General features: G+C 36.9%; 2 protein-coding genes across 3 annotated transcripts in view; both read left to right on the top strand.

Annotated features, from left to right (window-relative positions):
• The first annotated feature begins 1,841 nt into the window (after positions 1 to 1,841).
• On the top strand, positions 1,842 to 3,660 carry LOC309484026 (uncharacterized protein). Its single transcript, XM_082150162.1, has 2 exons — positions 1,842 to 2,000; positions 2,496 to 3,660. The coding sequence occupies exon 2, from the start codon at positions 2,498 to 2,500 to the stop codon at positions 3,029 to 3,031; it is 534 nt and encodes a 177-aa protein (XP_082006288.1). The 5' UTR covers positions 1,842 to 2,000; positions 2,496 to 2,497; the 3' UTR covers positions 3,032 to 3,660.
• Positions 3,661 to 11,768: 8,108 nt separating this feature from the next.
• Positions 11,769 to 18,160, top strand: part of cep162 (centrosomal protein 162) — a 28,597-nt gene continuing 22,205 nt past the window's right edge. For both annotated transcript variants that reach the window (XM_082149314.1, XM_082149315.1), the window contains exons 1-7: positions 11,769 to 11,908; positions 12,157 to 12,222; positions 12,427 to 12,577; positions 16,936 to 17,088; positions 17,218 to 17,368; positions 17,486 to 17,544; positions 17,649 to 17,719. In XM_082149314.1, the coding sequence (XP_082005440.1) occupies positions 12,163 to 12,222; positions 12,427 to 12,577; positions 16,936 to 17,088; positions 17,218 to 17,368; positions 17,486 to 17,544; positions 17,649 to 17,719 (645 nt within the window). In that variant the 5' untranslated portion in view covers positions 11,769 to 11,908; positions 12,157 to 12,162. The remainder of the gene's footprint in view (positions 11,909 to 12,156; positions 12,223 to 12,426; positions 12,578 to 16,935; positions 17,089 to 17,217; positions 17,369 to 17,485; positions 17,545 to 17,648; positions 17,720 to 18,160) is intronic.

Genomic DNA, 18,160 nt, shown 5'->3' on the forward strand with positions numbered 1-18,160 from the left:
TAGCGCTTCCCATAATGTTTACGCATTAGGTCAGTATAGGCGGAGAGAAGACGGTCTTTTGTGAAAAAAAAAAAAAAACCGCAACTCATCAATGCGTCTTCAACTACCTCTGGAAGTGGACGAAAGCGGACAAGCCCAAAACATTTTAGACCCCATTTACACCTGTATTTAGCATCGTCCACTTGTGATCCAATTGACCAAAACACATCTTAGGTGTAAAGAGGAACTAGGAGCTTTATACAGCGTTTGACAGGTGATGCCATTAAAAACACTGTTAGTCTATCCCTCACAGCCTCGCTTTCATACCTGTCATGGTGCTGCTCTGAATAAGTTATATTAAATGCATTTTGAAGAGCTAATTCAGTAGCAATAAAGTACACTAGATCAAAGTAGTCTGCTGCATCATCCACAACAAGCACAGCATGCAATGTTTTTTATCATTACTTTATTTCAATTATTTCATTAATGATTTGGCTACTTAAACAATGCACACAAATAAACAACTCTGTTGGTGGGAACGGTTCTTTTTTTTAGGAGAATTCGCCCCAGAGTTTGTATTCCAGCAAGTCGTTTCAGTAGGGCTCAGCTGGTTAACTTCAGGTCACACCCGGCATGAAATGGAAGAAACTGATCTTTATACTCAGTGCAGCTCTGGATGGCTTATAGCACCCAGAGGCAGGGGGAACTAATACGGTGTGACCCTAAAGTCGTGTATACATACACCAGAGGAATTAAAGAAACTACCCAAGAGCAAGAACGGCCACGTTGCCAGGGAGATTAGCCAAGCAAGCTTTTATGCGCGCATCAATGTAAGCAGGAAGATGGCAAAATAAATAAATAAATGCTGCAAAATGGAACATTATTTGGTGTTAAATCTGTAGAAATGAAATGCTAATGCCTGCTCTCACTCTCTCTTTGCTGTCTCTTTTTTATGCATACCTTCCTCTAAAAGCTGGGCTTGTTTGCCATGCTGGGATCATTTAAAAGTATAATCAATTTGTAATGAAGTTGGGAAGCTTTGATATGACACTGTGAGTTGCAATGAGCGAACAGTGAAGAGAAAAGCCACATTTCTGTTTTACATGAAATGTGTACAAGTAACTGTCACTTTCTCTGCCCACATCAAGGCATGTGCTAAACCAATTCATTTCTGGTCAAATATGGTGAAAGTGAAGGGAAAGAGTGGAATAATATGCTATTTATGTCATAAACATGGAATATATACGGCAAAATATTGTTGAAAATAACATTCTGCAATATAAAAGACACTCAACTTTTTTATTGTTTGCTTACTCAAAAATATAAAAAGCACATTAGCTGGACCTTCTTGGAAAAAAATTTGGTTTTGAGCTAAAATGTATGATGTCCGATTTTATAGCTAATTTGAAAAATGTTATTTAAAATATTATCTTGACAAAGTTATGGACATCTCACTCTTTTAAACAGATTTCAAGAGTTGCACTTAAATGCCTATTACCTACACAGAAAACAGCTGCCAGGGAGGAGGGGGTTTCCAAAACAGCCACGAGTGAACTGAATTGCCTTAAAGGGAGTTTAAACATGAACAGAAACTGGACTTTCCACCTGCAGATATTCTTTGAAAAAAATCTCAAAGCACAGATCCTGTAGGTTATCGCATTCCATTTGCTTTTCTCTAGGGAAGAAGAAATGTGTTTTTTCTCTTTTCAGTTACCACATTATGTGTTTTAATTTCACAGCTGTCATGTTTTGAATTGAATCAGAGCTGTTAGGATTAAGATGAATGCATTTTGATAATTCATAATCCGGAACTGAGACCGGGCAACAGGGCAGAACACATCTGTCATGTAGACTTTAACCACTTCCTCTTAGATAGGGCGAGAAAATAAGCCTGAAAAACGTAACTCTCAAACCAAGGGCCCACATACTCTGAAAAGATTCTATAAGAACGCATCAAGCCTTACAAAATATACACAGCCTCCTCAAGAAATTCCAAACCCACATTCTGCAGCATCATTCAGGTAAATTAAAATGACGTCTTAATAGAGTGTACGATTTTTGCTGTTATTCTTTGTTTAAAAAGCTCTGCACAGGCTCCAAAAACTGTTAATGAGATGCAAGAAACACTCCGGAATTTAAAAGTGTCTGTTCCTGTTAATTTAAACAAGTTTATGTCTAGATATATAACAATCTCAACAGGAAAAGCAGGTACAAGACATTCTTTTCATGCCAACATGATAAAAATATGTGATAGAATAGAAAGGGGGAAAAGGATTGTTGACAATACTCTTACTCAGATCAGTATCCTATGTATCAGTTTATAGAAAATAACTTTGAGGGAACCTTGCCAGAATGTTAGCCAAAGTTCTGAGAATGTTCCCTGCTAGTTGGGAATGTGCATTAAGAAAGTAAATAAGGTGAATTGTGATTTAATGTTGACTCTAAGACTTCAGTCATTTTTTCCAGCTGTTTTGATGTTAAATTAATATATCATTCTCCCTGCAAACTTCATACAGAAATGATAAAACATCTCAGCCTTTTGTTTGCCATCTTGGTCATCACCATTGAAACATTAAACACTGAAGAGGAGCTAAAGGAGACTGGATTTGGAACTCCACCACCCCGACACGGACTTGCTCTAATTAAGTGGTATGTGAAAAATTGCATTGACAATAACATGGTGGCTCTCTGCAATCCTGTGGCTGGAGAGTTTGGCTTCCATTTGTTTCAAAACAGCGAGTCCCTGCTCCCTCCACTGAAGGACAAACGGACATATTACTTCACCATAGGAAACCTTCACTACCCACACTCTGAGGATCTTCCCTACGAAGTAAGGAAGTACTTTGATCCACATAATAAACTGAGCAACATGGACAGAGTCGTTGTGAAACTCAACATAAACAAGAACAAAATCGAAGAGATCTACATATCAGAGCACTATAATCCTCCTAGAACTTTTCAATTAGGAACCTCTCTCATCGATGACTTACGATGGCATCAGAACTCAACGCAGAAGGTTTTCCCAATAATCTCTCAAAACATTTTTAGCTGAGATGTTCTATTACAAAATCACTGTATATTACCCCACTAGCTTCCACTATTTCCCCACAGCAGATGCCTTTTGCACTTTCAGTTTACTAGAGATTTATTTAAACAACTTTCACTTCTTCTTCTTTTTTCTTCTATACTTCTATACGTATACCACTTCTCAATTTCTTTCTCTCCATCACGTGCCATAAAACAATTTAGTAACTTCCTCCATGAAGTTGAACGTGGACTTTGAACCTGGGGTTACTGTTTACTGTAATTATTAACATTTGACTACCTTTGGTCATATATTATATTATAAATATAGGCTTTAAAGGTGAACTGTGCATTCTGTGCAATTTTTCTTTGTTAATAAGTTGTCTACTATCCAAGCTTAATGTAGCCTGATCTCATAGTGTTCATTGGTGTTCTTAGCACTTAAATGTAAATTTGTGTATGTTTAAATTATGTAAACACTGAAAAATACAATACAAATGTAACCCATCTACAGGTAAATACACAACTCTAGGTTCGTATACAAGAGGTACAGACACAAATGCATGGTTCACTGTAACAGTTTCAATGTAACTTTAGTAGGAAAATATTGTAGCCGGCGTTCAAATAAAATGTAATAAAACCCCTTTTTGAAACGAATATTGGTTTGTGCGTTTATCAGTGTATGTGTATTGTATACGACCAGTTTGCCAGTCTTACAAAGGTATAGCAAGCATCAACTATTTTCCAATGTCTGTTAGATTCCTTGTTCCTCGTAATGTTTCAGAATTTAAAGATCAAGTTTGCGGAGACTCCAGAATATCCAGTTGGGTGGCTCGCCATCGACGGTTTCACACTCCTTACAGATTAACAAACAGAATTCCTGATGAAAAGACCCGACCAAGATACACAGGAACCCGATCAATAATAGATAATTATTAAAGGATAAACAATCGATGCAATTTCACACGATCTTCCAAGTATATATATAACTTTTCCTAGATCAGCAGAAAGATGTGCTCTCTCTCTCTCTCTCTCTCTCTCTCTCTCTCTCTCTCTCTCTCTCTCTCTACTTGGTCCGATCTGTTTTGTATATGGATCGGCACGGAGCCGATTCAACCAATGAACAATGCAGTATGGCGGGACAAAGACAATGCATTTCAATTGGCTTAGAAAGAGAGAAAGTGAGTAATGAAAGTTTTTTTTTTTCTTTTTCTTTTGTTAAACATTATCTTATACACTATATTTGGCAACTGGGTTACACAAACAAATTGACGGCATCTTAAACATAAAAGTATTTACATGCTAACAGCTTAAAAAAAAAAAAAAATCTTTATTAGCTACTCCTTTACATTATATTTATATAATATGTGTATTATATATGGTTTGAATTTGGGGCAGGACTATCTGTATGACCAACCATCAGGAAACATTAAAATTTCTTTATGCATTTATAATTTCTGCAATTTTAGTTGATGATGTAGTGGTGGAAAAATTATACATTTCACCTTTAATTCTGATGTAATTCAAATGATTAAAATCACTGAAGAAGGGCTAATGGGTTGTATTCATTCATTCTATTTATTAATGCAAATGCAAGACAATTTCCCTTCTACAAATCAAAAAAAAAAAAAAAAAGGGGGGAAGACCTCTGACAATAAAACATTATATGGCATTTTTGCACAATGTAAACATCTGCCTATGTCCAGTAACAGTGACATATTACTGCAATGCTTACTAATAGACAAATAAATGTGTTTATTGTGACGTAATGTGATGGATGTAAACTGTCTAAGCCTCGCAAGAATTGCAACACATTCACTAAAGAGCTGGATAAGCTTTAAAATGTGAGTGGACAGTTAAAATTATGGGACAGAAGTAAGAGTGGACATTACAGAGTGGACAATAGTTTGCAAATCAAAGATTTGGATATCTGGATGAAACGAATGTTGTAAGAACATGAACAAAGCAGCACTGCCACCAAAAACCAGGAGTGCTTATAGACATATAGCTACTGAATAGCCAGAAATCAGAATCTATTTTCTGAAATGTCATTAGTGTAAATGATATCTCATTACTGTCTAATGTGCTTCTGCAATTTAAAATACATGGCCATTGGACAACAAACCTACAATAGTCGTCTTTTTCATTAGTCAAGAGATCTAATTTAAACAACTGTCATAAACACACACAGCCCATTTCTTTGGCAAACTCTTTACAGACTCTGAACAAATGACATGCATAATTGCCTTAGTATTCCATCGTGTTAAGATTAGACATTACACTGTATCAATGGCGTTATTTGAATAAATATATTTAAACTGGAGAAGACGCAATTCAGTGTGTGCGTCTAAACGGTGCTGGTTTATGTCTGAAGTACATCTAGTCAATTAAATGTCCAGAAAACAATTGAACACATCGCTCGGCTATGATTCCGCTGTGATTAATGTTCAATTTACTGTTGCAGTACACAGAAAACGCTGTTATTGTCCGCCGTAATTTCTGAATTCCTCGAATTTCGAATGATCTGCGTGCTTCTTAAGGCCCTTTCGATATGCGGAAAGCAGCAAAACGCGGGCGGTTTCACTAGTGTCACAGAGGCGATGCACAAGCGGTGCTCGTGCACCCAAAATCCTGCAAAAATATTTAATCTTTTTGTGAGTGGCAGCTGTGAATTTAAATGTGAATTGAATGTGAATTGAATTGAATGTGAATTCAATTAAATTGAATGTGAATTCAATGTGAATTGAATTGAATTGAATTGAATTGAATGTGAATTGAATTGAATTGAATTGAATTGAATTGAATTGAATTGAATTGAATTGAATTGAATGTGAATTGAAATTGAAATTGAAATTGATTTGAATTGTATTGAATTGAATTGAATCAAAATGAATTGAAAGATGAATTGAAATATTGAATGTGAATTGAACTGAAATGGGAATTGAATGTAAATTGAATGTGAATTGAATTGAATGTGAATTGAATTGAATTGAAATGGGAATTGATTGTAAATTGATTGTGAATTGAATTGAATTGAATTGAATCGAATGTGAATTGAATATGAATTGAATTGAATAGAATCGAATGTGAATTGAATGTTAACTGAATGTGAATTGAATTCAAATGTGAATCGAAAGTGTAAGGCCCGCTATATTTGGTCCAATCTCCGGTTCGCCAATACACGGGGAAGGTTATCACATGTTCTGTCCTCACTCATGCAAAGTATTGGTTGGTTAAATTTGCAATACATTAATCATGTACTCACTAGTTAATTCATCTGACTCCATAAATGAAAGGTTTTAATAATCTGCCTCACTAAAAGTGAACGAATGTTTGACTATTCCTTTAACCATTAAATGAACAATGTCAAAATCAGTTATAATAATCATGTGTAACAATTTAATATTTCAGATATCGGAGATCAGTTCCACAATCAATTCAAATATCTAAAACATGGTTATACATTGGTTACATCAAATAGTCTTACCCAGCTTGACCTGAGAGAGAGAGAGAGAGAGAAAGAGAGAGGGAGAGAGAGAGAGAGAGAGAGAGCGAAATCACCTATCCAATTCCACGTCCAGCCAAGAAGAAGAGACAGAGAGGGCCAGAACACCTTCCTTTATCCTCTGACCAGGTGACAAGGGGGATGGGGTGAGACCACCCTCAAATGGCTTCTATCCCACAGAAGGGGGGTTGCCTTATCTGGCATTATCTCTAAACCAGTTTCCTATGAACTTCTATAAACCTTATTTCCTTTTATGTTATCTATCTGGATATGCAACACATTCTCACCACAAATCGTCACTTTTTCGTCACTTTCAACCATGCTTCAATATCCGATGCACAAAGCACCCTTTAGCGTCCATATGTGACGCTTCGGTTATGGGTAGGTTTAGGCGTCATGTAACTGACGCTTTCGAAAGTTCGTCAATATCCGACGCACAAAGCACCCTTTAGCGTCCATATGTGACGCTTCGGTTATGGGTAGGTTTAGGTATGTGGTAGGGTTATGCGTCTCATATGGACGCTAAAGGGTGCTTTGTGCGTCGGATATTGAAGCATGGTTGAAAGTGACGAAAAAGTGACGATTTGGGTATGAGAACGGGCTGGGATATGAGATATCTGTACCACTCACTTTGAGACATTTCAAATGACACCAAAAGCATAACAGTCAATGATAAACATTCACATTAAACCATGTTCTTGTGTGAGTTCTTTGTTGTTAGTTCATGGGCTTCTGTGAGTTCAAATGTTAATTAGCCAGCCGGGCCCTTTTGTCCCATAAATCAGGCCTTAACCAGTATTTTCAGTCTTACAAAAGTGAATTGAAATGTGAATTGAATGTGAATCAAATTGAATGTGAATTGAATGTGTTTATATCTTTATTTACTTATTAGAAACATTTGTTTCCAAGAATAAACATAACTGCTTTAAAATGCGCTTTTTTCGGTATGGGTGTGTGTAATTTACATTGTAGAACAAAACGTTAAAGTATCGTGAAGTTATGTTTCCCTGCACAGACTTTATTTTATTCATAAATTGAAAAACCCCATAGGAAAATCTCAAGGAAACCAGAGGTGAATTAGTCTTCCGGGATCTGATGTAATCCCTGCACCACTATAGGGAAGAAAAGACTATTGCATACTTGCATTTCATGCCAACTTTAAATGCCCACTATACTGCCTGTCAATGACTCAAGTAAAATGAATTGGAATTTAATGAGATGTGAAGATCATAGACTTAAATGTAATGTTTCACTCAGTCTGACCATGACAAAGAGATGAGAATTTTTGGCTTTTTCCACCAGTTCTCGTCTTTCTTTTTCTTTTTACCATTTTTCTGTTCGGCAATAGGGGGGAAGTCAGGAGTGCTTTGACAGAATTCTAAAGCAGCAGAAAGAACAGATGTCTTGGGATGATTAATGTGCCTCTCCTCCTCTCCACTGAAGAGCAGTGAGTCTGTGCCTCTCCAGAGTTACTGTGCAGAGTCCCTCCCTCCCATCCCCCAGAGTCAGGGCCACCCTCCAGCTCTGCGTCTCGCTGCCCATCTCACTCTTAACCGAGGGATCATGAGAAGGTGAACTGCAAACTGCAAAGAGCCAGTCAACTGAGATGAAAATCCAATGCCCGTGAACGTTGAGGGCAGGATAGCTCACTGGAGACAGGGTTTTAAGTGAGGGGCCTCTGAGAGGTGAAGTGATTCTGTGAAGATAATGAGCTATATTAAACAGTGCAGTTTTGTTTTCTCATAGTGGGTTATATTTTGACACCTTTGTAGTGGTCTTAAGACAGATGCACTTGGTGATCAATGGGCTTTGGTCGGTTAAGGAGGAGTTTGGAGGGCAGGTTTGTATGCTCAGGGGATTACACCTAAATCCCACAGATTGAGATGGGCAGGAAGATGAACAGAAGCCAAGTGTGACTGTTTCTAGTGGTCAGGGATGTTACAGCTAATAACGCATCCACAGAGCAATCCTGCCCCCTTCTGGAAGATGGTGGATGTGCAATTTTCCCTCACTGGCAGACTAAACTACAGTAAACCTGCATCCGATATGTATACTTCTCTAGAATATAGTAGGTAAAAACAGAATACGAAAACAATAGTAGGCTACGTCCAAATTCACAGTATTCATTAAACAGAAGAATGATCTTGCAGAGCATCGCGCTAGCAACACCAAGGTCATGGGTTCGATTCCTAGCAAGTACACATACTAATATTGCAACTTTTAAATGCAGTGTTAAATTTTTCATTTTCTAGGGCAGGGTTTTAGGGCAGGGAAAATATTTTGTTTATATTAAGTTTATTACATTGTTTTTCTATTCATAGTGCTGTACTGTTTTATACATTTTATTAATATTAATTATTTATTTATTTATTTGCTCTTGTATTTACTAATTTATATTTAATTTAAATTGTATTTATTTATTATAAAATATTTTGTTAACATTTGTATGCTGTTTTTCTCCATTTCTCTTCTTCCCTGGGGGTTCTCATGCAGTTTGAAAACCTTTTCTCTAGAGAACTGCCTATTAAATTTTGACCATTTGACTATGGTATTAGGCTGGTATTAAATATTAATGCTTAAATTTTGTATTTTACATCTAATATTTTATATAAATCCAATAGTAAGTGCTTTTAAACATGAATTCAGATATCTCTGGATAATAAAAGATTCTCCCAGTCCAGCCCTCATAATCTTCCATTTATTCTATAATATATACCGATGTATATATCTCCCAAAACACTTGGTTTTCATCAACAGATGTTATGACAGGTCTACAAAACTGAACAAAAGGGCCTGAAACTTAGTAAAACGTAGGTCATGAATCACAATTATAGATAATGAGTCTGTTCAGAAAGGAATTACAGTGAAGAAGCCCTGTGCGTATATGTGCGTGTGTGTGTGCGTGCGTGCGTGCGTGCGTGCGTGCGTGCGTGTGTGTGTGTGTGTGTGTGTGTGTGTGTGTGTGTGTGTGTGTGTGTGTGTGTGTGTGTGTGTGTGTGTGTGTGTGTGTGTGTGTGTGTACTTGTACAACTATCTTTGTGAGGACCAGTTTGAGTTTTAGACCATTGGAGTGAGTACAAAGAGAGTAAAGTGAGGACATTTTGGCTGGTCCTCACTTTCTGAGACCCCTTTAAAGGCCTGTTTGAGGGTCAAGACTTGGTTATAGGGATTAGGTTATAATTAGGTTATAGGTAGGTTTAGGGTAAGGGTTCGGGTTAGGCACTTAGTTGTGATGGGTAAGGTTAGGGTAAGCGGCTAGAGATTGCATTGTGTCAATGAAAGTCCTCATAAAGATAGATGTACAAGAATGTGTGTGTGTGTGTGTGTGTGTGTGTGTGTGTGTGTGTGTGTGTGTGTGTGTGTGTGTCACAGTGTGTCACAGTGTGTGTGTCACATGTGTGTGGCCTCAGTGTCATGTCAGGAGCGGACACACACATCTCAATAGCCAAAATCCCCACTTATACCATCATAAACAGCTTCATCTCTTCCTCTATGTGGCAGAAATGGGCCTGAGGCAACAAGCCCAGAAAGCTGATGATGAAGCGGGCTGCCAGGCTTGAGTGTCCCCCGCCAAAGTGTTTCAGGAGGCAGTAGTAATTGATCGGCCAGGAGAAGAGCACGAGTGAAGGAGATTATGTCTGGAGAGACTACCAGCCTTAGTGTCTAATGGGCCTCATCTCTTCTCACATGTGCAGGCTCATTTTTCTTCACCACTTCTCAATCTATCTGAGCCACATTTAAAGAGGAATCTACATTTATATCCCTCTTTTCTTTAAATTCAAGACTGGAGAGTGGACTAGAAATGTATTATGAATGATTGTTTTTCACAACAATTTAAAATATATAAATCAATTATATATTACATTCAAAATATTTATAAATTAAAATATATTAATTAATACTATTATATTCACACTATGACTGAACAACAAAATAGACAGTGTTTTGGTTGACTTTACTTTGAATCCACTTGGACAAAATCATTTTTGGTTGAAATAATCTCCATAAAAACATTTAAATATATCGGTACGACAAAGTACATGTACCTTGGAAGGACAGCACTACATATCGCTATAGCATCTGAAAAACTGGTTATCAATCTGTTGGATTTATTCAAAGTTACCTGACAAATTAAACTCAGAGCCATTGCAATCTCCAAAAAAGCTGAGCCTGATGAAATGCATTCCATGTGGCTTTTAAATATATAAGTTTGCTAAAGGACGGTCAATGTCAGTGTACTGTATGATGCTGAAATACAACTGAAGGTCAGTCCAATTATCTGTAATGGAGCCCCTCCCTTTCAAGATGCACACCCCACCAAAATATTAACAGGGCCTTACATGAATATGAATTACAGTGAGGGTGGGGTGGACAGGGTGATCCTGTCCGGATCCTATCAGTGAGTACACCAGCATCCCAATGTCAAGTCGACGGGAGAGGACACTGCCTTCATTAAGGTATAGGGTGGGTTTGGTGGACGATAGGGGCGCATTTACATGAGAAATGAGGGACAAGGGAAGCATTTACATCCTAATCACTCATTCACTTATCTCATTCAGACAGAGTCAGATAGAGCTCTGATGACACAGGGTCACGATTAGAATGCATTAAGCATTCATTTAGAGAAATCGGAGACAAAGATGAGCGTGAACCACACTCTATAGATGTTCTTGTTTCTGTATTCCCGGTAGTGATTTGCTGATTGTCCCATTCAGGCATCCATCAGGGGGCTAATGCAACCGAAATGACAAGGCAAATGATGTGGAATGGATGGAGCTTTAAAAAAATTATTTAAAAAAAAGGTTTTTATGATCTCACTCACTTAAGGTTCAGATATTCATACTGCACATGCTTAATTACATTTCAGATTCAGATGGTGGCAGTAGCAGCAGTTGCAACAGTATGGTGTTGGAGAGACTGTTATTATTTGTTATCTGCAAATGTTGTAACCTACAAAATAATGTGTATTCTATGCAAAAAATTAACAGACAAGAGTGAGTAATCTGTGGAGCAATACTGCCCCTCGAGGTCACTCACAGTCAGTGCTGTATACACAATATCAGAAGAAGGCTTAAATAAGTAAAAGTGCATTTCGCGAAAATGTTTTTGTTGTTTGAACAAATATCACAGGGGATACATGTATCACACACAAACAAATAGTATAAGAATCAAGGTAAAGCAAGGCAGTAAAGTACGCATTTCTCCAACATGGCAACCCAACTAGACGGAACTGAACCGCCCAATCAAATTTCCGGACCGATGTGACGTCACATGGCCAATAAGCTGTCAGTAATCCACCGGTTATCGTAGCGGGAAACTTTATGATAAACTGTATAATTTCAAAAACAATGTGAACATTAAAGGATTTACTGTATTCATTTTCTATCTCATTCTGTATTGGTGAGTATTTTGCGTCCTGTGTTTTCTTCAGTTTAACATGTCGTCCGTTTCTCTCTGTTACCATGCCAAACGAGTTAGCGAGCCGTTTGTTTATAATGCATTCTCTCCCAGAATCTTTCTCTTTAGGTTTTTAATGTTTAACTTTGTTTAACGTTAACTTATATTAAGGAGTTGTTCTTATAATAACACGTTTATATAAAACGTATAGGCCTAGTTCTGATGTGAATTTTGATATGTTTGTCACACAGTGAATCATGGCTCATAGACTGACTAAAGAGGAGCTGGACCAACAGTTCGAGCAATTCATGAAAGAGGTAACGTTACTTTTGATAATCTTTTGTTTACTTCTTACAATTGTTTGTTTAATTACGTTTGTGAATGTTTTGATATGCTAGTTGCTATATGACATGCTGTACTCCATCTACAATTATTTTAAACATGTTTATTTTATAATATGCAGTCCAGTGTTGCATGTAAACTTTATGTTGTTGTGTAAATGTACTTATGCTTTTTTTCAGTCTGTCTCTGATGACTCTGTTGATTTGGGCTCCAGCACCAAGCACTCTAGTGTCCTTGACAACTTGGGAAAAGCACCTGTCAGGCCAGTGAAGAAGTCTTCTGTTTCTGTGCCGTGGTGGCAGGACGATGATGACAGTGAAGAGGGAACAGGTGAGTGCTGGTGTTACCTGAATTAAAAAGAGAGATTGGCTGAAATCTCCAGCCTGGGTTAAAGCTTTAGCATAATCTTAGTTCTGGGTTTGAAAGCCACAGGTTTTATGGTTCACATCCTGGAAAGTTTTTGAGATCCACAGAAAGACACTTTATCCCAGATTTCCAGGGATGCATACTGTTTTTTTGGGGGGAATAAGTGTATTATAAATACTTTTGAGAAAAGATGTTGTCGATCTTAGGCCATGTTCAGACTGCCAGCCAAAAATTATCAAGATGGGTTTTTAAAAGTCTGAGTCTCTGGACAGCAAAAAAAAAAAATTGGATTACGGTGTTCAGATGTTATGTCCACAGATTTTGTCATTTTCCTGTATGACAGAGGAGTTCTGCACTGCGATTAGACAGGGTGCTTATTTTCAATTCAATTCCATTCACATTTATTTGTATTGCGCTTTTCACAATACACATCGTTTTAAAGCAGCTTTACAGAAAATGCATGAGTCCACATTACAATTTAGAGTGATCTGTTATCAGATGTAACTGTATTTCAGAAATTTACATATACAAATCACACAGTTAGCTAAAAATGTATTATTTTAGCACAATCATTGCAGCACTCCATTATTTACTGACATTATCTTAGATTTTTCCCCGTTTAAATAGACAAAATGTCAGCGGTCTGATAGGGTACGATCTAAACCACCTTAATGCCTGTCCCTGAATACCAGTGTAATTTTGTAGTCGATCTAAGAGTATTTTATGATCTGTAGTGTCAAATGCAGCACTAAGATCAAGTAAAACTAGTATTGAGATACAGCCTTGGTCAGAAGCTAGAAGTAAGTCCTTATTTAGCAAAAAAGAGCACAATTGAGCGGACGTGACTTTTTCTAGCATTTTAGATATAAATGGAAGATTTGAAATGGGTCTTTAATTTGCTAATTCATTTGGATCTAATTGTGATTTCTTTATGAGAGGCTTAATAACTGCCAGCTTGAACGAACATGACCTAGAGATAAAGACGAGTTATTTGAAAATTGAGATGATGATGCACCTGCATTTTTCCTGCATCCGTTTTGATAGCCTCATCACATGCGTGGGTACGCTTATTACATCATTACCAAATCAGCCAATGCATATAGGTTTGTTATGTCTGGACACACAAATCTTATTTGATCAGTTGCTATTAATAGTGCAGAAAGTCTGCCTGAAAAATCTGCTTTGAGAAAAAATCTGATTTGCTTGCAGTTTGAACATAGTCTAACTGTCTTTGGGGTTTTTAAACAACAATATTGTAGTTTAGGTGTTTGTCCACTTGAGGGCAGCAAGCACAAAGCAGTAGACAAAATAAATTATGCAAAGTCAGTTTAAGTTTTATGAGGAATCCCCTAAATTGCAACTATGAATTGCACTTGCTTTGTTTCTAAATTGCTTGAATTATCCACATCTGTAACTTGAGTGATTTGTTTTTTTTTTAGCAAATTGATCAGCAAATTGTTTTTATTTTTCTGAATAGAATAAATTGAACAGGATAGCTGATTAAAGTTGTTGTTGTTGTCTTATGTTGTTGGCTTGCACATTATAACACAAACAAAGCTAGACTGGTGTTTTTTGTTCAAGACATCATTCTGGATATGAACTGATGCATGTTTGATTTGATATGATTAAACCTGATTTATTCTTCACCTGATGATGTTTATCTAGACAGCCTAATTACCTTCTCTTCTGCGGTTAAGGAGTTGCCATTTTCTCAGTATGCTCTGCTCTTAAAGTCTACTTATTTTTTGATTTTTTTTCTGTTCTGTACAGCACTTTGGTCAGCCTTGGTTGTTTTTAAATGTGCTTTATAAATAAATATTGTATTGTATTGTATTGCAATGATGATCCAATCATAGACTCTTAAGCATTTACTCTTAAGATTTGATTTAAATCCAAACAGCGACTTTTCTTTGGCCGGGCAGTGTATATCTATAATGAATTTGTTTCTTTAATCAAAAAGAGCTTCATTGTGAGAACAATGGAAGATTTTTGTTTTATATTTATAAATTCTACATGTCTAGTTTTCTATTAAGTGTGTTGTTTACTACTGATAACAGAACATTGTGAGTATAAGTATTGTGTCTGATAAATAGACACAATAGTTCCAAGAATGTTTTTTGTACGCTGTACCTTGAACATCTGAAGTGCTGTTCACAGAGATGTGTCGTTTACTGTTATTACTGTTCAGCATTTCAATGGATGAAAAGTCGGCACCGTAGGCACCACTTATTATGTAATTTGTCCTTATGTAATTTGTCCAATTTCCCATTTTATCCATCAAGCTGTTGTGTTTCTGTTTTTCTTTGTATTTGACATAATCATCTTGTTGGTTCTCTCTCTCTCTCTCTCTCTCTCTCTCTCTCTCTCTCTCTCTCTCTCTCTCTCTCTCTCTCTCTCTCTCTCTCTCTCTCTCTCTCTCTTCTCTCTCTCTCTCTCTCTCTCTCTCTCTCTATTCTGCTTTTCTCTTTGTCCATCAATTTTGCAGAAGAAAACACTAAACATTGTTTTGCTAAAATTCAAAAGTCCCAAGCTGTGGACCCTCAGGTGGGATCCAGACAGAAAGAAAGCCCCCCTCTGGGTACATCTCACTCAGTATTCAATTAAGTGTGTAATTTCTGCAACAGAGAATTGGCAAAAAAAAAAAAAAAAAGTCAAACAGGTTTCCTGAAAGTACTGTAACATTGCAAAACTACACACTTCATTCCACAGTATTACTTGGTTATTCCCTTATATTTTTTAATGTGTGTTAGACTTATACAGTTTCTAGATCTATCTTGTTTTGTTTTTGTTTTCGTTTCCTTGATTGAAAAAATAATCTAGTTTAGCTGTCTAAACTTCAAGGATCATCTTTCCTAAAGCTGAGCACTGTATGACTTTTTAGCCTCTTTAGTCAACCTGTTTAACTTTTTCGTGTTTCTTCTTTGTCTGTCGTCCTTATACACTGTAGTCCCTATTAAGCCCACCCCTAAACCTCGTAGCATAGCTCTTGATAGGGTGAGCCAGCTGTCCAATCAGAGGGCATCCCACTACGCAAGCCATCAGAAGAGTCCTGAATTTGATGCAGTAGAGAAGATGCCATCACCTGAACATAGTTACTGTTTAGAGGAACAGAGGGTCTCAGAGGAAGACTCTTGCTGTGTTCCAAGTCCAGCACCTGATAACTCCTCCAGTACATCAGGACAGAAGAGTCCCATTCACACTGATTCTAATGAGTTTTCTGTGGAAAGCAATGCTAGTGATTCAGTCGAGAGTGAAGATGGTAAAGTTTCAACACGTGAAGAATTACCGTAGTAGATTGTGTTATTTAGATTTTTAACATGATGTTTTGTGTATATTTACTCCCTGTTATTGACCTTATATCTATCTAGTTTTTGAGAATGAACACTCTGCGGGATTTTAGTTGTGAGCAAATCTTTTTGCTTTTTTCCCTCCTAATTTTACCGTAATATATAATTAAATGCATAATTTAACACAACAGACCAGATCTGTTGTTTTGGCTATATGTAATTGCAGTTGCAGTGTTTTTAGCACCAGTTTTTGCTGTAAACAAATTTCCTGGAATAGTGCATGTTTGAAGAACGTGCTGTGCCAGTTAGTCATTTCTCTAATGTCTAGTTAATTGACTATGTGCAGCTCAGAATGATAATGTGCCACACAGTGGGCCAATACATCAAACAGTGGATGTAAGGCCTTTTCACTCCAAGAACGCTAACTATATATATTAGCGTCCACACCAATGGATGAAAATGTTTTGTTTACTACAAGCACGCACTGCTGTTGTGGCTTATTACATGCTCAGCCTCTTTGAAGTCGGGTGGATTTGTATTGGCTGCCAATGGTTTTTAATCCTTCGTTAGCTGGAAAATATAGTTCTGAGAGTGATTCCAACGATATAATTCCTCAGTGTCGTTAACGTTATAGTTGTAGTTTGGACTTCCCAATTCTAAAATAATTTTTAATGATTATTAAAACTTGATTAAGTTATAGTAATAATCATTATAGTTATTATTCTTGATGTAAATGGGCCTTTAGTGAAAATAAGTATTTTACAATTTTTAAGGAAATCTGGGGAACGTTCTTTTTTTTATGTGCTATTTTGAAGTTCTCCGACATGCATATTTGCTGAATTGCTTCTATCCAGTGGCTAGTGAAATGAAAAATCTTTTCTAGATAGTTTGCTTTATTTGTGTTATATATATTTATATTAAGTGTAAAAAACAGACAATAACTTTTAATGTACATGTATATTGTACTTTTTAAAAAAGGTCTGGTGTAGGAAAATGACTTATTTAATACTTACAACATATTTGCTTGGTATATAGGGATGTCGTCAACCGGAAAGTCCTTCCTGAAGTCAATGAGAAAGACTCCATCCATTAAGGAGGTGGATGAAGAGCAGTCGAATGATCTATTCTTGGGGGATGGAAGGAATAGAGACCTAGTAATCTTTAGCAGAGACAGTCTTGAGCCTGAAGGTCAGTCTAACCGATTTTCCTTCAATCCAGCCTACCTCTGAATCCATAACATCCACCACTGCTCTGTTTGTTTGACCAGCATCATCTGTTTTTGCTTCTTTACAAATTATGTGATGGTTTCTGGAACAGTACCAACTACAGGTGCTCTTCAGCTGGACCAGTTGGATGAGGATGACAATACCAGGTTTTTATCTAATCTGAAGAAAGAGTCCTCATCCTCCATTGACTATTCCAGACTGAATCAAGAACAGGAGCCATCCACCCCCACCAGCCCACAAAGGTGCCTGAAAAAAGCTTTATGTGACTCAAAAGCATAATACATTTCAAGAATGCAGTTTATGAAAGAGCATTTGGTTATTGTCCTTCTTTAAATTTAGTTTCACTGTGTGCCTTTCAGGAGAGAAGAAATGAATTTAACAAATGAAGAAGAACAGAGGAAAAATAAAGACGCTGCTGGTAAGAGAAGAGCAGAGCAGAGAGAATAAGAATTTGAAATGGATGTGTTTTGTTGTTATTTCTTCCTGAAGCAATAAAACACTTGTATATTACTTCTCTCTCAGCATCTCCTGCATATAGTGAAGATTTTGAGGAAGAGGCAAGTGAGAAAAGTGACGAGGGGCTTCAAGAGAAGGTGAATATAAATGTTCAATGCGCTTTAAGCTTATAATATGATGCCTGTTATAAACTGGGGAATTGAGTAGTGAGTTATGTAGAGATGCATGGAAACAAATGAAGGTCGCGCTTGCGCTTGTCCATTTAATGGCAGTAAAAAGCAACCAGCATCAAGATTTTAACAAAAAGTTTGCAAAAGTATCACAAAACGATCCCTTGCGACTCGTGTCGTATATATTCCAGGTGTTCTTGGGGTATACGATAGGGTTTGGTAAAAAAAACTAAAAACTAAATTGAATATATTGTTTCATGAAAATTCCTTGGCTTCTGTGTTATTTGTAGAAGTATTTATTATTATGATGACTATTAATAATAATATTACTATTATGTACAGTATTAGGGAGAGATTATTGGCTGAAAAACTAAGAAATCGAAGATTATAGCATTATTGCATCGCAGG

The sequence above is a fragment of the Leuciscus leuciscus genome, assembly GCF_965113295.1.
Source record: "Leuciscus leuciscus genome assembly, chromosome: 20".
Lineage (NCBI taxonomy): Eukaryota > Metazoa > Chordata > Actinopteri > Cypriniformes > Leuciscidae > Leuciscus > Leuciscus leuciscus.

What these genes read in the sequence shown, in the direction of transcription:
- LOC309484026 (XM_082150162.1), top strand. Translation starts at nt 2,498, where the DNA reads ATGATAAAACATCTCAGCCTTTTGTTTGCCATCTTGGTCATCACCATT.